General features: G+C 40.9%; 1 protein-coding gene across 5 annotated transcripts in view; it reads right to left on the reverse strand.

Annotated features, from left to right (window-relative positions):
• Positions 1-15,246, reverse strand: part of LOC127638705 (uncharacterized) — a 75,106-nt gene extending 59,860 nt beyond the window's left edge. For 4 of the 5 annotated variants that reach the window (XM_052120349.1, XM_052120346.1, XM_052120345.1 and 1 more), the window contains exons 1-2: positions 14,946-15,246; positions 6,543-6,608 (exon numbers count right to left, since the gene is read on the reverse strand). In XM_052120349.1, coding sequence (XP_051976309.1) covers positions 6,543-6,608; positions 14,946-15,098 — 219 coding nt within the window. In that variant the 5' untranslated portion in view covers positions 15,099-15,246. Of the gene's footprint in view, positions 1-6,542; positions 6,609-14,762; positions 14,853-14,945 lie in introns of all 5 variants that reach the window. The other variant, XM_052120347.1, reaches the window with a different exon arrangement.
• Positions 15,247-26,879: the final 11,633 nt, after the last annotated feature.

Genomic DNA, 26,879 nt, shown 5'->3' on the forward strand with positions numbered 1-26,879 from the left:
AGAACAAAGGAAAGTCCACGATGGGAAAACAGGCAGGAACGCGAGAACAGCAGGGGAACCTTGGACGGACGACAGGGTAACCATGAACGGGTAGACAGACTGACAGGGAACACGGACAGAAGGCGTTTAAGCAGACATCGGAACTGATACACGGAAACGTGATACTAACATTAACAAACGACAAAAACAGAACAAACAGACAGGGCTTAAATACACAGACAGAGAACAAAGGAACCAATGAGCACACAAACCCAATGACAGATTAACGAAGACAGGTGATTGTGAAATAGGCAACAGGTGCGGACAATAACGCTGTGACAGCTGTGATGAGGAGCGAGGACGAAGGGAAGTGTAGTTCTAACAGAGACAGTGAAACACAGGCGGGCAACAAGGAAGACATGACAGGGAGCGTGTTCGGTGAAACGGAAAACAGGGACGGATAACAAGGAAGAGTGACATGGAACGTGACTGGCGAGGGTGAAACAGAAAACACGGGACGGACCACATGGAAACGTGACATGAACGTGACTAGAGAACACAGGGATCGTAACAGCAATAGAGTGAAAAATACATTTTTATAAAATTTAAATCAGCAATTATACTCGTGATTTGTGTGCCAATGATTAAACCACATAGTTGTTGTAGTGCCTCTAGTGAAGAAAGCGGCGCATGCAAGTCAGTTTGCAAAACTGTGTAGAGTAATGTCCATTCTATTAGACCAGGTTGGAAGCATCACAATTATCTTCAGAAAATGTAACAATCTAATTAAGACTATAGTATCTCCTTCTCGGGTCCTATCAGTGTTGCAATCGCATGTCCCTCAACTTCCCCAAAACTAATTATCAGACTAAAATGCATCAGCTCTGAACCTAACCTTCATGAAAGGGAAGCATTTACTTGCAGAAGCTGTTTAGAGTCCTCTGAGAGTAGCATTGTGCCTTAAACTCTGAGTGTCTTTGACCTTGTGATGGTGTTTGTAGCCTTATGTCAGGCCTGAGGGCCCGAGCCTCCAGTGTGTGGGCTCTTCAGGGGCCTGCAGGAAATGACATGACCCCCTGGTGTCAGGCAGCCCACACTCCTGTTACACACTGCGGCACACACACATACAAGCACACACTGCCTGTACTAATGTCATTAATCTCCTGTGTTCGTGCCGGTCAGCCTTGTGACGGAGATCGCCCAGCTTACTCTCATGAATGTTGGGAGTCTGTAAACCAGAGTCCCAGATGGCCTTCACCAAGGAGCAGCCAGCATACACTCCTCAGCCCCTTCACAAACACACGTCCGTCCATACATACACTCTTAATAGCACTGCCTCTGCGTGAACCCTCTGCCGGGGGAGGCGAGGCGATCAGAGGCCAAACAGAAGTGTGTCTCTGTGCCTCTGTCTGCAGGGAACAGAGGATTCCTCTCAAAAAGGCCTGACTACTAAGAAAGCCAGGCTTAGCGCTAACAAGGTTAAACCCCGCTGAAAAAGAGTGACTTTTTCAATCAGCCAGATTTGTGTTTCTGCCCGCGCTGTAATTAGCTTTGCTGTGGGATGGGGGGATGAGGAAGAGAGGAGTGGAGGAGAGGAGGGGAAGACATGACAGTGGGGAGCATTGTGGAGTCTCTAGGATTGGAAGGACCAAATCTGATTAGACGCTCGTGTCAGAAGCCAGGCTCAGATGCAGCTTAGCATTCTGAGCAACTTTCTACTTTCTGGCCTGGCAGACAATGAGGCTACTTTTTCCGACTCCTCTCCCTTGCTCTTTTTTTCTCCTTCACCTTCTCTCATAAACTTCCAGTCCTGTCAAAAACAGCACATCACATCCCATAGAATACTGAGCAGGCAACCTTGATCAGAGTTCATATACTTGTTCATATCATATGTCTTTTTTACCAACTTCTATTAAACGAGAGCTCCAAATAAACTGGTATTTCGACTTGTCTCACTTTTCAACCGATATTTAGATTATCATGTCAGTCGTTAAATATGTCCACTTGGTCGAGTGCTATTTTTCTTGTGTAACAGTTCTACAGAAATTGTATATTTGTGTATGTCTTGTTTGCAAAATGCTATCACTAAATTGTCTTCAGCATTCCAGCGTTAGAAATTAACTTTTTATATTAAGGAGCAATTTTGCCCCTGGGTTTGATTTTCAGAGGCCTTTTTACCTTTATGGGGGGCATTTTTTTCTCATCCATTTATGTCAAATTATGTCTCAGATTGAAAATGTTGTACCTCTTACCCATTGAATTAGATCAACATAATTTCATATTTTATGCCATAGTATAACTAGGACTATAATAGAACATTTACAACTATATTAGAAATAAAAAAAAGTAAATAATTAATTATGAGGGCATTTTTTATGATCCCACACTTAGAATTTCAGGGGCATTTTCGTTATTTTATGTAGCATTTTTGCCCCAAACATCCCTAAATTTGTGTCCCTGGTATACAGTGTCCACAAAAAGCATTTGGACACTTTTGGACATTGAGTCTCACTTAAAACTTTATGGATTTCGGGAAGTCGCGTGGTGCCATGCGGGGGTCGGCCATGTAAACTGTGAGCTCTGCGCACTTTGCTAGTTTTTAATTATTTTTATGTCATAAACCAGTGAGATTCAATATACCCTGCTACATAACTGTTCTATGAAGTCAACATGGCAAAGAATTCAAAATCCTTGGGCTCTGGAGATATTAAAAGACACTTACATGCTCAAGCTGATACCTCAGATAGGCCCGTAGACCAGTGACTCGGTTTTGATGGTGAGGTGGGAGAAATCCAGCAGCAACAGGCGAGCATGTCTGTGATGCTGACGAAGGTTGTTGCTGACCCGAAGGATCTTGCTGTAATACGTCAATCGATTACAGCGATGGAGGTGAAATTCTCTGAATTGGTTACAAGATTGTCAGATGTCGAGAGGCAGATCGATTACCTGGAGTCATCGGAGAGGGAATTAGCTACTAAACTGCTAGCGACCAAGACTGACTTGGAACGTGTTTTGGAAAAATTGGAAGACCTTGAGAATTGTAGCCGGGGAAACAACGTCTGAATTGTTGGAATTCCTGAGCATGAAAAAGGCAGTTATATGGTAAAATTCCTGGACAAGCTCTTCCCGAGTCTGCTCGATATAACAGCCATAAACTGGAAATCGAGCGAGCTCACAGGGTCTCAGCTCGTAGATCGGCTGAGGGATACAGGCCTGATCAATTCTGGCAATATTTCTGAGATTATCCGATAAAGATCTTGTGTTACGCAAGGCGAGGAGCAAAGGAAGGCTTTCTTGGAAGAGTCACAACATTTTCAATATCATGTGTTCAGTGGCGAATGTTCAAACTCTGGTTGCTACCATCTCACTTGACATCGAAAAGGCGTTTGATATGGTAGAATCTTTTTAAGATTTTGGAAATGGATTGATGTTATGGATTAATGGTTGGATTAAGTTACTTTATTGACACCCTGTAGTGGCGGTACAAACAAACTGATTAATTTCAGATTATTATACTCTGGATAGGGGCACCCAGCAGGGTTGCCCTCTTTCCCCATTATTGCTCTGTCTTGCCCTGGAACCATTAGCAGCCGCGATAAGAAAAGGAGGATGATTTTCCAGGGTTGGTGGCGGGAGGTGTGGTGCATAAGCTTCTGCTTTACAGAATTATTCATTCTTTTTCTAAGTGCTCAGGATACAAAGTCAATTGGTCTAAATCTGAAGCTTTGGCTCTGACAGCGTACTGTCCACTAACAGTTTTCCAGCCAGACGCCTTAAAATGGCCCAAACAGGGCTTTAAGTATTTGGGTATTTTATTCCCAGCAAATAAAAATAGTTAATTTTGACCCTTTAATAAAAAGGTTTTTTAGCAATTTGGGCAGGTGTGCTTCATTACATTTCTCAATGATTTGGAAAGTTAATGTTATTAAAATCCAAATTTCAACTACCTGCTACAGTCACTCCCTATAGATTTCCCCCTCTCTTATTTCAAGAAATTTGAGAGCATAGCGAAGTCTTTCATTTGGAATGGTTAGCGTCCCAGATTACATTTCAGTAACTGCATAGGCCGTTTGGCAAAAGTGGGCTAGGCCTACCCCAGATTCTTTTTATTATTATGCGTTCTTTCTCAAATATTTGGCTCATTGGTCACTTCTACCTGAAAGAGCCCCTCCCTGGTTTTGTATTGAACAGGAAGTTCTTGGGAACATTTTGGGGTGGAACCTCGACCACTCTCAAGAGATTATGGGAGAAAGATTTAAACTTGGAATTGGAGGAGGGAGAATTTGTTAGGATTCTAAAAAATGTCAAGATTGCATCTAGATGCAAGTGTGCACTTCATGCAATTCAAGATTTTACATCAGTTCTATTGTACCCCCTCTAGATTGTATAGACTTGGTCTTTAAGACACACCCACATGCTGGTGATGCCAATTAGAGGATGAAGACATAACCCATGTCTTTTGAGGGTGTGTTGAGATCCAGGAGTTTTAGTTGAAAGTTCAGAGGCTGGTGTGTGATGTATTGTCACTTGAGTATCATTTTGCCACAGACTCTGTATTTTGGGTGATGGGGCAGTCATCTACATGGTGTGGCTTATGTGTCCAAATACTTTTTGGGACCACTCTATATCTGCATTATAATGACCACACTGCTTTCTAAATATCGGCCATTGAAACACACATATCTGTCAACCACTACTTCAAACAATATATTTCACTTATCCAAAATCAGAGTTCAGGCATACATTGTCTCCCGGTCAGATGCCACTGTTGTTTGAATGCAGCTTGCCTTCCTGTGGCCACTGGCTTTTATACATCTAAAATTGTCTGGGACTATAGCTGAGCTCGTCATCAAGAAAGGACTTCATACCAAACAGAATGTAACAAAACCCCAACCCAAACCAAACCATAAATCATAGTGTAAACATTAGTGTTTGTCTGTGGCGCGAGGCAGGCCCAGGAGTGTGTTTGCCCACCTGTGCATGTGTCATCGTTTTGGTGTACAGTATTCAGGGGACTGATGGCACTCTGATCCTCAGTGATGTTGTGCTGTCTCTGTGGTGACAATGTCCATGGAAACTGTAAGTTATGAGGCAAATTGGTGGGGTAATAGTCTCTTGTTCTCAATAGAATGTCTGGACTGAAATGGCCCTGTAAAGTTCAGGGTTTTTGAATGTGGTGATGCAGCTTTATTGTTGATAGTGTTGACAGAGTTGATTCAGCAGACAAGGAAGTGTGTGCCATTGGGTGTGCGCGGGGGTCTTTGAAGTTTTATTACTTTAATTTTGTTAAAGATTACACAATTCAATCCTAGGTTGGAAATCTGTTATAAAATTGAAATGTGTTAATCTTAAATTAAGTGTTAATTATGAGTAAGGTTTATGCAAGTAATTAAAATATAAGTACTTAGTTCCAAAAAATAAAATAAAAAATAAAGCCTTATTTTAGGATCAATAAGTTTTTTTTTTCATTGTGACATTTTCGCCACAATTAAGCACAGTAATACAAATTTGGGGTGAAACTTTATTGTAATGAAAATGTCATTTAATGTCTTAATGGCCCTAAAACAGATTCATTATCTTAATGCAAAATATAATTTCTAACTTTTTTCTTCTGATTTTGGGGTGAAATGTGACCAGGACATGTTTTCATGAGATTAAATAAACGTAATCCTCACTAATATAATGAAACATGATAACAAAAAAACGACTAATGAGGACAGCATAGGTGGTCCTTTTGCAGTGTGTGTGTGTGTGTGTGTGTGTGTGTGTGTGTGTGTGTGTGTGTGTGTGTGTGTGTGTGTGTGTGTGTGTGTGTGTGTTTATTCATACTTATGTGCTTGGCTGATTGTGTATACTAGTACATTTGTGTATGGGGGCCAGTCAAAGATGTAAATTAGTCAGTAAGAGGCTGGTGGATCTTTGTCCCCTTTTTTCTGTTTGTTTAAGCAGAGGCCAAGACAGGAAGCCAACCCACACAACTCACTGTCCCCATGGTAACCTCTCTGTTGCCTGTGGCACATTCACAGTATCTGGCCTTTAAGAGGGAGACAGTGAGGTGGATATGCGCAGGTCGTCAGTGCATAGTATATGTGTGTGTTTCCAAGAAATGGTGTTTGTTTGTTGGACACACATTTGTTCATTAGACATATTAGATTATGTGAATGTACTGCATGCAAAATCAATTAAAATTGTGCTTTGATGTTGAAGTTTTATTAGTTTGACAGACATCTGCAGGACTTGTGTCAACACAATGAAAGCTAAAGGTACCATTCAGACAGAATGCATTCTTGCATTTAAAATAGTAGATGCAGTGCAATGCATGGAACAGAATAGAATGCAGGTGTCTTGAGACGTGTTGTAAGTTTTTTAAAATGGTCATGGCATCTTAAACACAGTGCTCTTGTGCGAGATGCTAAAAAAACAGCAAGACGCAGTGCAACAGTCAAGAACATCCATCAAGCGCAGGTTTACATAGAACAACACATAAAAAACAGTGCAGATGGTGGCAAAAACATGTTGTGTGATGATGTTCTTACAGAACATACGTGGAATTGAAGGCTCACCATATGATGCTGTCCTCTGTTCCACAGTACTGCTGGACGCACAAAGCAAAAGTAATATGGCGGTGCCTGAGGAACACAAAACAGGTTTAGATATGACTCAAATTGTCAGCAATGAGTGAAGTTTGCTAAGTGTGTTAGTCTTAGTTTGTTCTTCAATTTGGTATGTAAATCATCCTGCACCAATCATAATGATGACACATTTTTTTAAATGATCTTTAAAGGTTATTTTCTGCACAACTAGCAGCACCAAAAGTTATCGCAAAAATATTGACGGCTTTAAAACAGGTTTCTCGAACATTATCCTTATCTGCCATTGGTCAACAATCAGATCCAAACTCACAGTGTTGGTTGAGCCAAAGTTGCTTTGACGAACTGGATGGGATGCTTGAATGCATGGCTCACCCAAAAATCTAAATTCTCTCATCATTTACTCACCCTCATGCCATCCCAGATGTGTATGAGAATCTTTCTTCTGCACAACACAAATATTTCAGGTCCATACAATACAAGTGAATGGGTGCCAACATTTTTACCTTCCAAAAAGCACAAAGGCAGCATAAAAGTAACCAGGGGTGGACTGGGAATAGAAATCGGCCTGGGATTTTACATAGAAATTGGCCCAAAAGTTGTTGGGGGTGGGCAGGGCTGGTCTGGTAATCTAGCACACAGGGCATTTTCCCAGTAGGCCGACACACTTTGGGGCTGATCAGGGGCGGACTGGCCATTGGGAGAACCGAGCGGGCCGGTGGGTCGGCTGCGAAACGTGCCACGATAAGCTAAAATGTTGCAGTCCTTTTCTGCATATCGCTGCCCACTTCGGCATATTGCAGCGCCGTTATGTATAACGCGGCAACACATTTCAACTTATCGCGGCCCATTCGGCCCCGTTTCGCGGCCGGTTTACTGAGAAAAGTCCCGGTTCTCCCGATGGCCAGTCCGTCCCCATAAGAAACCTATATGACTCCAGTGTTTTAATCCATATCTTCAGATATGTTATGATAGGTGGCAATATGCATGAAGAATGTGATTCACCAAAAACACACAAAAAAAATTTGAAAGTTAAAGTGGAGATTGACTGAGCAGGGAGGAGAATTTATATTAAAAAAGGACATAAATATTTATCTGTTTCTCACCCACACCTATAATATCACTTCTGAAGACATGGATTTAACCACTGGAGTGATATGGATCACTTTTATGCTGACTTATTTTTGGCACCTATTCACTTGCATTGTATGAACTATTCTTCTATAAATCTTCATGTTCTGCAGAAGACAGTAAGTCATACATATCTGAGATGGCATGAGAGTGAGTAAAAGATGAGAGCATTTCAATTTTTGGGTGAACTATTCCTTTAAAGAGTAACGTTTTAATATTGCAACAGTGTCTGCACTTTGGGTGGAATCAGCCTACAAATGGCTTACTTAGAGTTGTCTCTACATATTAAGCTGGGATAAGAGAAAATATTTAAACTGAAAAATTGCACACCTCATAATGTTTCTTGCTTGATCTAGCAAGAAACTAGCAAGAACACAAACACACTGTGATTCATAGATCTCTTTCTAAGAGCGTCAATTGATCCTCTGTCTCTGTTTTTGCTTGAGAGCTGTGCTGCATCTCAATAGTGAATACCAAGCACTGCAGTAGCCATTCTGTGGAGTTCATCATGCCCTCATCAGCTATATTTGACTTTAGTTGCGATACAGCCAGCCTGTGGGGGTCTCTGTCTCTCAGCTCTCTCTTTTCACTTAGTCTTGGCCACTCTCATCTGTGTGACCTGCGGCCCAGAGCTCCAGCAGAGACTCATCCATCACTAAAGACATCTCTCCATCTCTACGTCTATCTGCCTCCCTACCCTATCCCTCTTCACGGAGGTCACGTATCTCTCTCCTCTAAGGTCATCAGTCTCGCTGTGGCAGATGCCAGAGCTTCTGAGTCAGCTCATGCCTTGTGGCCAGGTGGATTTTCTCTTTCAGAGTAGTCGCACACTGAGTGTAGGGAATTGTAGGATCAGAAGCCACCAGCCCACCTGTGGGTGATGTGTGGGACCTGCAGAGTGGGACCAAAGGAAGAATATTGAATGACTGCTTGAACCTGTCCATTGAGGGAGCTTTAGAAAAATCCACTATTGACAGCTTGTGGTGTTTTTAAAAAGCATTAGCTTGGAACCATTTTAAGGTTTTGTTTAGGCTTTTTCTTATAAACGGATAGTTCAGAGTCTAAATTCTGATTTGATGAGCCACATTCACAGAGGATCCAAAATGCAGACAAATGCATGCCTGTTGCTACGTTGCTTGCCAACTGCAAACAACAATATGCTAATAACTATCAAAATCAGCTTATTTAAAAAACAATTACAACATTAGGATCCCAGATTATTCTATGCTTTTTACTTCAAAATGAACACAGTCATGCACACAACACTTGTGCACAACGGATAAGCTGGTAAGAAAGCCGTTCAATGTGTTTACATGCCACGCATCATTGGGGTAATTGGCAAAATTCTACTTGTGTCTATCAGTTTTTGCTTAAAAGGTTTTCCTATATTGGGGTAACATCATAAACGGTTTAAGGATTTACATAATCACACATGTTGTCTACTTATTAAGCATAATCAATGTAAGATTTGATGTAAATGTGCTTATTGATAAATGTAAGTATTGAAAATTGGTATTGTGTATCATAATGCATTATATAAAAGCAATAAGCCACTCAAGGTTGTATGTTACAGTGATTTTACCATGGTTAACGGGTTTCGCCTCATGTGGTAATATTTTAGGCAAGCCAAACAGATTGCTACTACACACTTGTGTGGAACGTTGGACACTTCAAGCATTCAGCGCTTGAGGTTTATCATACATAGCTGAAGGGGCAAATTTATCCGGCTGCGATACTGGTCTGACAAAGCAAATGTAAATTATGGAGAATGTAGCAACTAGCGTAACTTCAGTGAAGACAGCACCTTACAAACATGAGCTGAATGCTTTACCATCACCCCACGCTGTGTGAATATGTATGTTGAAGTGTTGAACTGAGGTTGGCTAATGCGCTAAAGCTAGTGGCTACACAATACATACATGTCAATTTCGTCAGCTGTTCAATGGCAAATGCATCCGTGTAGTAAGAATATGTTAAGTGTTCCATTTGGGACGATACTGCACTTTAAAAATTAATACACTACATGACTGAGTGTATAGTATACAGTATAGTGTGTCATTTGGGACACAGCTATAGATACAGATAGACAGGAAATGTGACAGGAAATGTAGTGATATGAGTTCAAACTCACGTTGCCCACCTGAGCACTGACTCATCATGTCAAAGTATGTCTGCTAACCGCTAGGACACAGATCCAATTAAATAAGCTACCAGAAAAGTATTATAATCCATAATAGGTAAGATGATCATGAATTAATTGTGCATGAACACAAATCTTTTTTTTTTTAGCAAATTAATAATTCAAGTTTCACTTTTAAGAGCACAGATGATCGATGGTTGAATCACTTTACTGCTGAGTCTTGTTCTAAAGAAGCTGTAGGACATACATAATCAGTTGTGGTTTTACTATCTCATCTAAACAGCTCATTAGACCTGATGTGACTTTATAGTTTATTAGGACCAGAGCTGGCTATCACAGGTGTTTTAATATTGAAAATGACCTTCTTACTGCCTCTGAACATCATTGCAGACAATATTCCTGACTAAGCCTCTTATTGATAAAACACCTCCTAATTTCTGTTCTTCACTTAAGTGATTGCAGGACAATGCACAATGACTTAATCCCGTAGCTAAATTGTGGCCACTTAGTGCACAAAAACTTGCCCTTTCCCTATAATCAGAATCAGAATGAGCTTTATTGCCAAGTATGCTTACACATATAAGGAATTTGCACAAACAATACAGCAACAAGACAGAGATAATAATAATAATAAAGAATTAAAATAGTGAATAGAAAATATAAGTATATATAGAAATACACAATAACACTATTTTTTTAACCAAAATTATTTAAAACCATGGTGCACAAATGAGTACACCCCAATGAAGGTTTTAGGAATAAAACTTGATAAAATGCTAATTAACGGTAATTCAACAACAGATGAGTCTAACCAATCATCACACAGGTGGCTACCAGATAATTGACGATTAAGGGTTGTATTTATCTGTTAAATCCCCTCCCATTCAATACTGACAATAATGGCGCCACAAGGAAGAGAAATGTGACAAGACTTGAGAAAGAAAGTAATTTCTAAACACAAAAAAGGTCAGGGCTGCAAGAATATTAGTAAAGCATTGCTAATCAAATCAGAATACAGCAGTGAAAGTGATTCAAAAATTCAAAAAGGATGGACTTGTGGCAAGCTCTCTGAGACGTCCAGGCTATCCAAGGAAGCGAACCCCTCAAGATGAGCAATTTGTGCTAAGAAGAGTTGAAGAAAATCACCATGCAAGTTCATCACAGTTAGCTAATGCTGTAGAAAGTCAAACTGGGGTGACTGTTTCACATGACACAATACGACATACGCTGCAGAGGAGTGGCATGCAAGGATGTCGTCCATGAAGGAAGCCACTGTTAAAGCCCATTCACAAAAAAGCCAGTTAAGCATTTGCCAGGGCCCATGGTGACAAAGGTGTAGAATATTGGGACTCCATAATTTGATCTGATGAGACAAAGTCAATCTTTTTGGAACTGGTGGCATCCAAACTGTATGACGTCACAAGGGCGAAGAGTACAATGAAAAATGCATGCTACCCACAGTAAAACATGGAGGTGGCAGTGTTCTTCTGTGGGGTTGTATGAGTGCTGCATGTGTCGGGGAATTGCACTTCATTGGTGGTATCATGAATTCAGAGATGTACTGCAAAATACCGAAAGAGAAGGTGCTAACATCTCTCCGTGCCCTGGATCGCCGAGAACTCTTTCAACATGATAATGATCCAAAGCATTCATCCAAGGCCACTGCTGCATTTCTGAGTAAGAACAGGGTAAAATTGATTCAGTAGCCAAGCATATCACCTGACCTCAACCCAATAGAACACCTGTGCAGTGTTTTGAAAAGACAGGATGAGCATCCTTCTTCATCCAGCATCCAGCCTCTGAAAGAGCCCATTCTCCAAGAATGGAGAAAAATAGACGTGGCAGTATGTTGCCAACTTGTTCACTCTATGCCTAGAAGAGTTGGTGCCGTTTCAAAAAATCATGGAGGCCATACAATATATTAGATTTGGTGGAATATGTTGAAGGGTGTATTCATTTTTGCAACACCTCATTTTAATAAAATGAATTATTTTCTTATCCTAAAGGTGTTGATGACCAACCTTTTATGTTCATACTTTTCAAAATCGTTCCACTAATAGTTCTGGTTCCACTGATAGTCCTGGTGTTCACTGAGAATTAGTTAAAAATTGTAATTTTCAAATGTGGTGTACTCATTAATGCTGAGTACTGTATATATTTCTGTATGTATAAATACAAATATACAGATGCGAGGGAATGTATGGCAGAAGAGGTAGGGTATGTTGGATAAATTTAAATTACCCCTACATTACCCCTTGAATGTGAAACCAAGTAGATTTGGATGCTTATGTGCGACCCTTGGTTATGGAAAACGTTGAGATTAGGGAAAGGAGACTAGAGACCAGAAGGATAGAGTGGTTGTGTGTTTGGGTGTATGCTGTTGTGTATGTTTTGAGAAAGACAACAGTAATATTCAGTCTTCACAGATTGGCAAAGGAACAGAGAAGGACCTCATGAGACCAAGAGACTCATTAAAAATCACAATCTGCTACTGCTCAACACCACAGGCTGCTTTTAAACATCAGGAGGGCAGCTTAGGTGAACAACATTCTTGATTAGATGTCATATTCATGCTGTAATTTAACACCCTGCTTTAGAGGGTACTGGGTGAAGGCCTTATTTAAATCTGAGCTCTCAAGCTAACATAAGTAATCCCAGAGAGCAGGGCAATACCGGGTATAGTTAGCCCACACTATCCTGCCCTGCTCTCTGAACCCCTCCTGATTGAGTTCCATAATGAATTTGGACAGGCGTGATTGGTGTTTTCTGTATTTCATCATCCAATTCACCAGATGAGATTAGGCCAATTCCAGGCAGATGGGCTTTCCATTGCCTGTGTCTCAAGGGCGCACCAGTGCCCCTGTTCTGTGAGCTCTTCCTGTCAGGGAGGCTGTTTACCATTGCATCACACAGACTGTAGCCAAACGGGAAATTATATGCTGCTGGTCCAGAGACACAGGAAATGTGAAGTTTGTCAATAACAAGAAGGTGAAAAAAGGAAGATCAAATTACATGAAATAGCCTACTAATAGTCAAAAAGCCGCCTTCTCCTCCCTCTCATTCTCTTGGTATGTGGGCCATCTGTCCATATTTTAAAGGGATAGTTCACCCAAATATGAAAATTCAATCATCATTTACTCACCCTAATTTCATTTTAAACCTGATGATGTGACGTTTTCATGAATTTCCATGTCCGTCTTTTCAATACGTTGATCCGTTGATAATGGCTCTCTTTAAAGCTTAAAAAAGTACCCAAAAGTATCATAAAAGTATTGTTTTAATGCTAAACAACACAAGTTCTCACAAGGACGCCAAGCAACTGTGAACAAGATTCATGCAATTTTGAACACACATCACGTTTTTTCTAAAAAAAATGACATTTCAGGTTGTTTCTAACTAACATGTGTTCAGAAGACTTGGATATGTTGTAGGAGTGGCATGGTTATTTTGGGTCTGTTTTCAGCTTAAAAGTGAGGCACTATTAATTGCCATTGTATTGAAAAGACAGACCGGGCAACCCAGTTTCATGTAAAGTCATAACAATAGTACGAGTTAGCGAAATTGTAAGAAATCCAGTTGGCAAAACATATGACTTTTGCTCCAATAGAGAACTATGAATGAAACAAAGAAAAATGTCATTACGATTTAACCCACTTAACCATTATTTTAATAGAGTTCACTGTTGTGTACCACGGAAAAAAGAGAAAAATCTGGGTTCTGAACAAGAAACAAGAACAAGAAAGTATAATGCAGGTTATTAAAATACAATAGTAATTTATATTGCATAAATAAACATTTCATGAAAAACTTAATTTGTCAAATTATGTTTCCTATCTTAACATAAAGGGTTGTATAAGCGGCATGATAAAATGTACTGCCTGTTTTGAATTTATTTGAAATTCTATTTGTCGATTGGATAAAAGTCACCTTTGCATCTGGGCCAAGTCGTATGATGTCATACAATTTCAGCATCTCCTGCGATGTATTACTAATTGTCATGAGACTATCTTGCACCGCAATGTTCTCTTTTTAGTGTTCAGCATTAGTCTTATGTGTTTGGAACGACATAAGGGTGAGCAAATTATGACCAAATTTAAATTTTTAGGTGAACTGGTACTCTAAGCCAAAACTTTCCAGACTGCTTACTGATTTTCAATAGACAGGACTTTTCAATCTCAGTTGGCTATAATATAATATAATAAAATCACTAACCAAGCATACATGGCATTCTCTGACAAACCACGTTACACAGACATCCATGGCTGAGTCAACAACAAGAGAATTACCAAGCTGATACACAACAAACGCACACCCTAACAACATCCACACACAACCTTACAACACAGAACATCAATCAAACCACAAAGGGATGGAGAACACATGAGGAAATCCTTTTTCCCCAAAACAATGAGGTTTCCAAACTGCAACCCTATTAATAGCCTACAAAAGGGGCAGGCCTTGATCCCCAGCATGGAGGAAACCAGTGTAAAACACACGCACAAAACCAACAACCCACTGCCGCTCACTGGGTCAGCTATGATGAGCTATGAATGTAACCATCCAACCAATCTAGTTTAATAGTGCCCATCCTCGCCAGATTTGCAGAGCCAATGGTGTGTGTGTGTGTGTTGACTCGGAGGGTCAGGAGAGCTCCACAGATTCTGTGACCCCGAAAGGAGAGGAGAGAATCAGAGGCGGACCCCCACAGCCAGGACAGAGCCCTCTTTATGACCTAATCTGCTAGCATCAAAGATCAATATGGTTAGTGGTGCTGCTACAATAGCAAGAGCAGGAGTTAGCACCTTGCCCAATTTTAGAGGCTCTTTGGGGGGGCATAAAGCCAAGGTTTGCCCTGCTTGCCCAGAGTGGTCCCACTGACCTCTGGCTCAGCAGCTAACCTGCTTAACATTCATTACACAAACCTTGGCAGATGCTCCAATTTTAGGCATGCTGTCTTGTCCCTGTTGTCTCATCCTCTCAACATGAGGTTGATTTGAATTGCCTTTTCATTTCTAAAGCAGAGATCAGAGATACACTCACTGGCCAAGCTTAATTTTATCCATGCTAAAGGGCTTTGGATGAATCCTGGTGTGGTGGAGACTCACCATATTTCTCCAGTGCTGAGGTCTGGAAACGAATTGCCAGGGCTTGGCGCTGACATATCGCCCTGGGTGATGAGGGCCACCAAGCCGTGCTCGGACGGATTGGGGTTTCCAGGAGTAAAAGTGTTGTCTACCTCCTTCTTCAGTCATCAACATAGTGCTATTTCTTTAACCAAACTTATTTTACCTCAAGCTCCAATATATTGTGTTTATTGGGACAGAACATGCTCTTGTCCCTAAAAAAAGTGTCCCCTTTCCCGTTTCTCTCTGTCTGTACTCTCTCTCTGTTTCTGACTTTTCTCAGTGCAGCTAATTCTGTCTTGCTCTCTGGAATGAAAAGTTTGAGTGTGAGCGCAATGCTTCAGTTAATGATTATACTAAATCAGTCAGGTGAAGCTTTCATTTATAATAGGAAATTTAGAAAAGCACACAAACACAGGCCCAAACCAGTGGACATGAGAGGCAAACAAAGGGGTTTTCAGAGTGTAGAGAGAATGGATGAGGATCAGGTTCTGTCCTGCTTCATGTATAAATCTGCCACCGTGCTTAATTACATTACTGAGGATTTACAGTCGTTTTAAGGAAACCACACACACTATCAGTCCCACAAATCAAAGATCATTGCGAGAATTTGTGCTAGTGTGTGTATGACAGTGGGACTGCTGTTTATCTGTTGTTTTTATCATATCTCATTAGCTTGAAAAGATAAAAAAGGTTTGAAGTGGTGCTGCGCTCATTCTGTCTTCAGATAGAGCTAAAATTTCAGGGAACATTTTAACCAAACTACTCAACCAAATGTGAGTTTGTTGCCATGGTGACACAATATAAAACAAAGTAGAGCGATAGTTCACCCTACAGTGAAAATTCTGAATGATATACTAAACCCCTCATGTTGTGCCAAACTCATATGACATGGATCACAAAATTAAACGTTTGGCAGAATTCTAGCTTCAGTCCCTAACCGTCTCTTTTTGTATTTCACGAAAGAAAGTCATACTGGTGTGGAAAATAATTTTTCAAATTTGGGAGAACAATCCCATTGTCAATAATGCAGTACACAAAAAAATATTTTTTTTGGCTTGAGTTTGGGGGAGTATCAGACAAATAAAGGTATTATAAATTTGAGTTTTTCTTTTTCATTTTTGAGTGATCCTGTTTTGAGAATAACAATACATATGGATGGAAGGATGGATGGATGGCTAAACTATACTCATATTTAAAAAAAAATATGTAGTGAGACTATTTTAAAATCGAAATTTAACTGACAACGAACAAAAAAATTTTTTTTTTCCATTTTAGTTTTGCTGTAGTTACTGCATTTGTCTTTGTTGGACAGTACTTTCATAGTATAAGCTAACACAACCTCTCCTTGTTGCTTCAGTTTGAAAGAGGAAAAGCATATCAGTGATAAATCTAATTAAGTATTTGCTTCTTTCAACCATAATGAACTTATCTGGTAAATGTGTTTAAGGCTTTGAAATATGCATCCAACAATCATAAGCCAAAGTAAATGTCTTAAGTGAATCTAGCATTCCACCAGGTATTGTTAACTTAAAAGCTGGAGGACAAAAGCTGGTGGTTTTGGGTTGAGCCCATCCCAGCAGGAGAACCAAACCCCCTGAGGTACAAACTAACCCTAGTCCTAAACTTCATCCCGGGATGAGATCCCACACTGGGCCGTTATATACCCGTTCCATCAATCTGTCACAGCAGAGTAGACACATGCAGTACAATAAAGCCTCCTCACATCTCTACTTTAATGTTCTTTCTTCACAATATGGTTCCTGCAACACTTTATCACTGGAGCTACTTCCACCCAACTGAGTCATGTTGCTTCTGAAACTCTGGCTTATATCGTGACCTCTGCTCTCTGAGCCTGTGAAGAGATTTGTGCTTGTAGTTTGAGTCATTAACAAAATAGAACCAGAATTACAAAAGCTTTGGCCCTTTATTTTGCATTCTCCATTTTTGTGAATTTAAATAATGAAAGATTGCTATCAGTGCACCTGCTACATTAATATATAAAATAAATCAGACAAAATATATGCTGCATTCACATTGTATTGGAATTCCAGAATTACAGGATTCTACTCGGAGCTGTTCATGTCTTTGTATGTTTCTGTGTCTATGGCAATGCTCTTAAAACAAAAATGGATCCATGTGTGGCTTTGTTATTAATGACATCAAAATTATATAATCGCTGCATTAATTTGTTAACTTATCCCCATATGCTCTTACACAATGTTTAAAAACAAAGAAGACACACCAGGTAACATGGGTTATAATTAAATGCATATATAAAAAAAATTATGATTATGTGCAGAAATACCTAACTACCTTTAATTGTTGAGGCCAAGACATTTTAGTTCTTTTTACATGACCTCAATATGGTAAAGTCTGATCTTTCATAAAAAGAGGTACACCATTTTACAAGTTGTAAACTTGTAATTACGGTAATTCGTAATTCACCACGGCATTACGAGAACACTCCAGAGTAAACCATATTAGAAAATAATTAGATTTTATGTTGCCGATTATGCTTAGTAAGACGACATATGGTCATGTAAACACCTTAGCTGCCCTATTTTATTAGGGTAAGGTCATAAACCATTTAAGCATAAACCAATTGACACAGGTAGCTTTTTGCCCATTACCCTGAATTCAAATTGCATGAAAACACAATTCCGGCATTCTTACTGGCTTTTCCAGTGTACGCAATTGTTGTGGGCATACCTGTTAACGTTTAGATTTTTGGTTATTATCAGCGTTTTGGTGTGCATGTAAACACACTCAATATAAACAGTGTTACTTTGTGTTTAAGAGTGCATTTGCATGTGTGACGAAACCAAGAGGCGTGGCTAACTGAGGGAGCATGCAGAGGTGAGAATCTGTGAACAACCAAACAATATCTGGACTCTGGCCTGTACTCACTCCCGGACAGGCTATTCACCCCATCTACAAGTATAGAAGAAAAGAGGACTCCAAACTCTCTATAAAGCCTTTTCAGTCATGATTTGTTATTCTCCTCTTTTTTTTCTAACTCTCCTAGTCAAAAGAAGAGAAAAAAATGGGATTGGGCTTTTGAGGAAGGAGGCCTGAATACATTTTACATACTCAAGGCAGCATACATAGTTATTGCCGCTTCGCCTAAAACTTCCTTTTCTCTCACTCTCTCCCCTTTTTTTCAGAAAACACTTTCCTTGCTGAATGGCCACCTATTAGTGACTCTATTATGGAGGCAGGGCACTTCAATGGCTCCTGACTGAGAGGCTGTATGGCAGAGCCTGAGGCTCAGCATAGCCCACCCTGGACAGACTCCCGCAGTCCACAGTCACTTTATTGATTGTTAGACGCAGCATGGAGTTGGTTGATGGGTGTGTGTGTGTGTGTGTGTGTGTGTGTGTGTGTGTGTGTGTGTGTGTGTGCGTGTGTGTGCGCGTGTGTGTGTGTTGGGGAGGGGGGCTTTCATCCTTCGTTTTTGTGATCTCCAGATTTTAGGGCAAAAATGTGGCTTTAAAAGAGGGAGAAAGTATAAAAAAAAAAAAAGTCAGGGGACAATGTGCTGTGCTTTCCACACAATCACTTAAAACCAGAACGCAATGTTCAATATGCATTAGCTGATCTCCATAATAATACCTCCCTAGCCCCCTGTTCACATTCATATACATGTAAACAACAATCTCCCAGCCCCCCACCAAATACATTTTAGACTTGGGCAAACACACACTATGCACCGCACTGAAAGAAAGTATTTCTAATAGAGATTTCATAATGTTCATGTTGTTCCCAAAACTCCAGTAATCTCACCTGCATCTCAACAATGTCATATAATGTGCTCAAAATAAAGATTTCAATATGAACAATATTATCTGAACTTTGCTACCCACATTCATTTTACAGATCTGTACTTTTATGTTATGTCAAGAAATGTCTCGTTTGTGCCCAATTGTATTTAGATGAAGGCATCTGAGTTAATAATTAAATGATACACAACTGAGAACTTTACTGAGTCTCCGGAGCAATGAAAGGGCAACCTCTGAGCAAGAAATTGTTAAATAATAATTAGTTCATCAATCAGCCTATCATATACTGGATGCCATTAGAATGTTGCATTTCCCATCTTTGTTTTGGTACGTACGCATGTTGTGTGCATGTGCCATAAATGCAGGCTGACATTTCTTTAGTGAATGTAATGAGAGGGGGGCAAATTAGTGATTAGAGCAGTGTGTTTGTGTGTGTGTGTGTGTGTGTGTGTGTGTGTGTGTGTGTGTGTGTGTGTGTGTGTGTGTGTGTGTGTGTGTGTGTGTGTGTGTGTGTGCATGTTTGTGTGGTTTACAAGGCCATATTTTTAGGTTACAAACTGGTACTTACAATGGTATTATGCTATAAATGTGGTTTATGAGGATATTTCTAGTGTTCCCATAATTCAAATTGCTTAAAAAACATATTAAACTATGTTTTATTTTAAATATAAAAATGCAGAAAGTTTTCTGTGAGGGTTAGGATTAAGGTAAACAAAACTACAGTTCGTACAGTATAAAAAACATTATGTCTATGGAGAGTCCTCATAATGATAGCCACACCAACATACACTTTCACCTGTGTGTGTGTGTGTGTGTGTTTGCTATAAAGGAATGGAGAGTGCTTCAGCTGGGTAAAAATGGAGGGGGGAATCTCTGTGTGAGAGTTAAAATGGGCTTGTGTGTGTTTATGTGTATGTGTGTGCCTGTGTGGTTAAGGAGAGAGAGTAGAGTTTAGAAAGAAGGGCTCTATGTTGAATATGGAGTTATTGTTTAGCCATGCTTACCTCCACGGGGAACCATCTGCTCCCTGTCAATGCGTCACCTGCTCGTCTGAGCCGTCGCCACGGAAACAGGGGGAGGAGGATTAGGAGAGGTTAGGCCTCTGAGGGGAGGGCCCATCCAGGAATATGGTGGAGGTTGCCCTGGGAAACGGCTAAAAAGGAGGTCTAACCAACTGGAAAAATGCCCCCCTCTGCTGGTTAAAATGTCTAGTGAAGTAAACACTAGGGTGATCACCAGGCCTATAGATGTTAGTCAGGTTAGATGCCATGTAAATTAAGCTTTTGGGGATAGATAGACTGTATGGGTTCATTGGGTTGTACTATTTAAATGCACTAGATCATGTCTAATTAGCAAACCAATGTGTTCCAGAGTTTTTTGTACACTGGAATTTTTGTTGTGACAGTATACACATTTGTCATATGGAGTTTAGTTGTTGAAATGTTGTACTACTGTACATCTGTGCAAACACATTAAAGTTACAAATCGTATAGGCCTAATTGCCAGGTGTTGATTAACAAATGCATCTGTCTGTGATCAGTTTCCTTACCGTGATATTTACTGTAAGTGAGGACAAGCTTGGATAGACTAACTGACAATACAAACAAATGTCTTTGTGTTTGTATGTGCTTATGTATTACATGATATGTGTCCCTGCAAGTAGCCTATCATATCACAGTGCTGTAACAAACAGTCTTTAGTTCAGACAGGGTCCCTGTGCATTCAGGATAGGATTGAAAAGCAAACACACTGAAGCTGCATTGAAAGAGACTTACATAGGAGAGGTCACAATATAACTGCTGAATCAGTCTGCTTACGAACATACACATGTTCCCATCCATTCATCCACCCATCCACCCTTCCATCCATCCATCCATCCACCCATCCATCCACCCACTCATCCATCCATCCACCCACTCATTCATCCATCCATCCATCCACCCACCCACTCATCCATCCATCCATCCATCCATCCATCCACCCGCTCATCCATCCATCCACCCACCCACTCATTCATCCATCCATCCATCCACTCATCCACCCACCCACCTTATCTATCTAGTTGTTTATCTAAATTAAATTAATTCATAACTTAAGCATATACTTCATGAGGAATAAAGCGGTCCATGATATTTTGAGATAAAAAAGTTCACTATACTATGAACGCATACTGTAAACATAAACATACTAAACACCAACAACTCAAAACATCCTCCCTGCTATAGTTCACCCAAAAATGAAAATTATTTAATAGTTTACTCACCCTAATGCCATCCCAGATATGTATGATTTTCTTTCTTCTGCTGAACACAAATTACGTTTTTAGAAGAATATCTCCGCTCCGTTGGTCCTCACAATGCAAGTGAATGGTGACCAGAACTTTGAAGCTCAAAAAAGCATATAAAGGCAGCATAAAAGCAATTCATAAGACACCATTGGTTAAATCTATGTCTTCAGAAGCGATATGATAGGTCTTAAATATTTATCATAACTTCTGAAGACATGGATTTAACCACTCGAGTTGTATGGATTAGTTTTATGCTGCCTTTATGTCCTTTTTGAACCTTCAAAGTTCTGGTCAACCTTTACTTTCATTGAATGGACCTACAGAGGTGAAATACAGTATACTTCTAAAATTATTTGTGTTCAGCAGAAGAAAGTCATGCATATCTGGGATGGCATGAGGGTGAGTAATTGATGAAAACATTTTGGGGTGGAAATTCAATTTTTCCCTTTAGGATCTCTGATAATTTCAGTCAGATCTTAGCAGTTTGTGTTTTTTGGATTGTTTAGTGACCCTGTCACAATGTACAGACTTTGCAAAGAGACTACTATTGCAGGACAGAGAAGTTTAAAACTATTGTAGTTAGTAAGAGCAACAAGGCCCTGATACTTCTTTCACATGTTAGAAAGCCCTTTGGCCCTGATACTTCTTTCACATGTTAGAAAGCCCTTTACATAAAAATCTTAAAGGCACAGCAGCAAAAAACAACCTGCTTAATTCTAAGGGTTTGAGAGAAGGTGGAAAACGGTTGTGAAAAAATGAATTATGACATTTTAAGTGGACCTTAGGGAAAAAAATAACAAAATAAATTATTTGGGTCCTTATCCCTTGGGACTTTAGACTCAGGGTGTGAAACGACCACTAAACAGTCACACTTAAACACTCACCTAGACTCCAACTAGTGACTGGAGGCCACTGTTTGAGTGACAGGTGAAAGTGACTGCAGTGTGGTGAGAAAACATTCCTTTGTGTTTGCTCAAAAGAGGATGGAGGGCTGTCAGTGGCCACAAAGCCATGTTCAGCAGCCCACGTCCCATTGCTGATGGGCTCGTCAGGTAGCCATCGTGCTGAGTGCTCTGTAGTAAACGGGATTATTTTATCACTCATTCTGTGGGCTGCTCCAACTGACCACAAACGTGCTGCCGTTTCTTGTTAACATTCATTCCTTGAGGCTAGAACTGTTCTTATCTCTCCTTCTTATTCATTCCTGCACAAGTGAGCTATTAGCATATACAGAACTGTGTTTTTCGCATTTGCAGAATGAGGAGGAAAATGTTTATTATAGTGCAAAGGAAAGATTTAATTTCGCCGTTATCTGCTCTCAAACATTGATTATAAAATCGAAAGTTCCGGTCATGGATGCTGATTGGCAATAAAGCATTCAAGTCAGAAACTTAATGCCTAATGCCTGGGCATTTGTCCAAAATCGCATTCACATTTTTTGTCACACCTTCCATAGATAATTTACTTGAAGCTGAAAATTGTGTGTGTGTGTGTGTGTGTGTGTGTGTGTGTGTATGTATACATAATACATACATTATATATATATATATATATATATATATATATATATATATATATATATATATATATATATATATATATATATATATATACTGAATGCATATATGTTAGGTCAGGATTTGAAAAGATTTTTTCCCCTTTTCGAGGCTAAAAACCACTATGTTATCTTATTTTGCAGATATAAAGTGGTATAAAGAACTGCGCTCATTGAGGCACACATAGAGACCCACTGTTAAAAGGATAGCTCACCAAAAAGTTAAAATTGCCATCATTTACTTATCCTCATGATGTTCCAAATACATTTTTTACAAATAAAAAAGATAAGGTGACTGAGGCTGTCTTTCTGTCTTTTAACATACCATTTTTAACAACATGAGGATGAGTAAATGATGACAGTATTTTTATTTTTGGGTCGAGCTATGACTTTTATCTTAGTTTTATGTAAGGAACTCTACAGTATCTTCTAGTGGAAGGATGGCTTAATGAATTTACTTAATAAAATAAAGTTTTAATGCAAGTTTATGTCCTTAATAAAAAATATATATATAATATAATAGCCATTTTAGAAAGGCAGAGTGATATTGTAAATATAGCCACAACTGGAAGGGCTGCACAGCATGTCATGTTATTGCTTAAATGAAGTCCTGCAGAAAACCACTTGTGTCTGCAGGATTTTTTCCTATAGATTTTTGTTCATCTTCATTAACATCCGCTCTCTTTAACTCTCTTGAGCTTGGCATCTTGGTGAGCGTGATCCTGGGAGAGAGGCTGTCAGGGCCACGTGTAGTGGAGGGGCACTGCGCTGGGTGTAAAATTTGATTAAACGGTGGGCGAGCGTGTCCGAGTGTGGCTGTTGTGTGGACTAGCTTGCGCGGCTGTGGATTCCCATCGTGCCGCTTGGAGGTTAAGTGCCAGAGAAAAGACTCTCATTATTCTGAGTGAGAACTGCCCATGTGGCTGCCCGCTCAACCCCCCACTCTCTGTCTCTCTCCTTCCTTCTCTCTCCGTCACTCCCTCACTCATTCATCCCTTCTTCTAGAGCTGCACCACTGAAAGCCTCCAAAACGTTTCATTCACTATCCCTTGACCTCTCTCCTCCACTGCCTCTCTCTATGTCTCTCTAGTCTTTATGTGTAATAAAGGGCCCGTACAATAGCAGAGGAAGGGCCAGAATGGATTCTTCAGCACCCCTGTGGACTCTGAGCTTAGGGCTGTGAGACAATCCACATGTGGAGCATGTGCAGAGAAGTTGGTCCATGTCCATCAGTCAACACTGAGTCACTTTCACGTTTTCTGTCTTTTGCTTCATCCTCTTGAAGTGTTTCTCTCTCACAGTGGCCCCAAAAAATGTTTTAGGGCACTTAAAAATTTATGAATGTAATTGCATTATAACAAAATATTGGCAAAAAAAAAAAAAATCACAAGATTTGTTTTGTTTAACTATACTTAAAATTAAAGTCAAAAGTGAAACTTCAAGTGGAACATACTCACTCAAGGTTGGATTTTCATCTCATGTATATATGAAAAGCCTGTAAAACTGGTTTTATCTTCTAATGCACCATGAATTGAACTGCCCATGACGGTATTCAGGCTTCAATTCAGAACATACTGAGCACCAATTCATTTCACTTTTCATTTAACGTTTCATTTCAAACAATCAGAAGGGGGAATTTTTCTAAAGCAATGCCTAAATGTCACAGAACACATCTGCTCAGGCTTGTGAGAACAGATCCTCTGTGTTGGACCTCCATTGCCGTTCTCAATACTGCTGTGCATTCAGATGTCTGTACCATAGACACATGATTGTCTGTGCATTAATGACATTTAATTTCACTGTGCTTGTTAGTAATATTAGAGTCAGACAAAAAACATAGCATTTGAAAAATAAGTGTCACATTGCTGTATTTAACAGCTGGGCCTTAATCACTGAAAAGACAGATCACTTTGAGTTGTATATTAAACTACTCTTTAAAGGTGCATGCAGTAACTTTTTTTATTTGTGTCATCTTGGACTTACAGTGACACCTAGTGGCATGGATGCATCATCATTCAAAATTAATAGCTCCAGATAAAGATGCCATTGTGGAAATTCACTTTTCACAGTCAGCCCTGATTCATTTAATCCATGAGTGAAAGTGTCCAATAATAACAGGGCTGTTACTGAGATTAAACGAGTAGTATTTGGCTGGTCATGTGATTCTAACATGGCAGCCCCCATGAGGGGACCCTCTCCATGTAGAATAAAACAGCTTTTATAAGGTTACTGAAATGACTAAAGTTTTCATCTCACGTGAGATCTTATGATTTTTATACATATGTTTCAAAATTACAATCCATTTCTTTAAGAGTAAAACTTTTTTTAATTTGGAAAATACAGAGTTCACCTCAAAGCAAAGTTATATTTGAAGTTGAACAGTGTTGTGTCTATTTATTTATTTATTTGCCCATGAAAATAAAGGTGTTTGTGTAATGTATCTGGAGCATTTACCTAGTCACACTATATACTGGAGTTGAACATTTTGCTAGCTATGGAATATTTGTAACAGTTACCCTGTCTTGTCTCACTGTTGCCCTTTGTTTGTAATTTTGTCACTTTTGTTATTCCTTAGTTTTCACTTTTGTCACCCTTGTACCTCCATAGTCTTGTTTTCCCTCGTGTTCACTGTTCATTGTTTTCACCTGCCCTTGTTAATTTGCCTTTGGTTTCTGTTAATCACCTTGTCACCTAGTTTGTGTTCTGTTTGTTCATTGGCCCCTTTTTCCCATGTTTTTGTATTTATATCCTGGTTTTTGGTTTAGTCCTTGTCTGTCGTTGAATGTTGTTGCACATGAATGTTATGGTTGTTTCTCCTGCCTGTGGATGTTTTTCATGTTCATGTTGTTTTCCCCTCGTGGATATTTCTTTGTTCCTGTTTGTTTGCCCTCACTTTGATTTATAATAAAGAACCTGCTTTTGGATCCGCACCTCCTCGTCTGCCTTCACTCCTGCATTCGTTACAGAACGACAGACCACACTATGGATCCAGCGGTTCAGCAAGCGAACTACCAGCTGCTTTGCCTAAAGCAAGAGGACCGACTGATGGAGGACCACATCCGTGACTTCCTTGAGCTGGCAAACATCTCCGACTTCCCGGACTCGGCCTTGGTGGTTTTCTTCTGGGATAACCTGAACCCCTCACTGAAGGAGCGGTTGCCACCGGCGACACGCGGCTGGACGCTCTGTGATTTTGTGGCGGAGATGCTGCTGGTATGCGGCTCGCCACTTACTGTGGATGTTGTGGATGAGGATCCTGCCTCCCCTCCCACGGTGGTGACTCTCCAGTCGTCCCTAGCTCTCCCTGTCACGCCAGCCCCTACGGTCAGTGTGCAAACCCCCACGCCTGTTGCCGTCATCGAGCCTGCACGGTCCACTTCGTCTGCCCGGAGGAGGGAGAGAAGACGGGCTTCCGCCTCCCGCCCGTGCCAGCCCCGGTCTGTGAGCCAGAGCCCACGCATGTCACGGTGAGCGAGCTAAAGCCCACGCATGTCACTGTGAGCGAGCTCACCGTGGCTGACGAGGACACAGGCGAGCTAGAGCCCTCGCATGTCACTGTGAGCGAGCCTAAGCCCTCGACCTTCCCCGAGCCAGCGCCTGTAGCCTCAGACGTCCGTGAGCCAGCGCCGATAGCCTCAAACGTCCCTGAGCCAGCGCCTGTAGCCTCAAACGTCCCTGAGCCAGCGCCTGTAGCCTCGACCGTCCCTGAGCCAGCGCCTGTAGCCTCGACCGTCCCTGAGCCAGCGCCTGTAGCCTCGACCGTCCCTGAGCCAGCGCCTGTAGCCTCGACCGTCCCTGAGCCAGCGCCTGTAGCCTCGACCGTCCCTGAGCCAGCGCCTGTAGCCTCGACCGTCCCTGAGCCAGCGCCTGTAGCCTCGACCGTCCCTGAGCCAGCGCCAGTGGCCAGGTCCGTCCAAGAGCCAGCGCCAGTGGTCGTGCCCATCCTAGAGCCAGCACCTCTCGAGCCTTCCAGGGCTCCTCCTCCCGAGTCTTCCAGGGCTCCGCCTCCCAAGTCTCTCAAGTCTCTCGAGTCTTCTAGGGCTCCTCCTCCCGAGCTTTCCAGAGCTCCGCCTTCCGAGTTTCCCGAGCTTTCCAGAGCTCCGCCTTCCGAGTTTCCCGAGCTTTCCAGAGCTCCGCCTTCCGAAGTTTCCCGAGCTTTCCAGAGCTCCGCCTTCCGAGTTTCGAGCTTTCCAGAGCTCCGCCTTCCTGAGCTTTCCAGAGCTCCGCCTTCCGAGCTTTCCAGAGCTCCGACTCCCGGGCTTTCCAGAGCCCCGCCTTCCGAGCTTCCTGAG

This window comes from Xyrauchen texanus, chromosome 47, assembly GCF_025860055.1.
Source record: "Xyrauchen texanus isolate HMW12.3.18 chromosome 47, RBS_HiC_50CHRs, whole genome shotgun sequence".
Classification (NCBI taxonomy): domain Eukaryota; kingdom Metazoa; phylum Chordata; class Actinopteri; order Cypriniformes; family Catostomidae; genus Xyrauchen; species Xyrauchen texanus.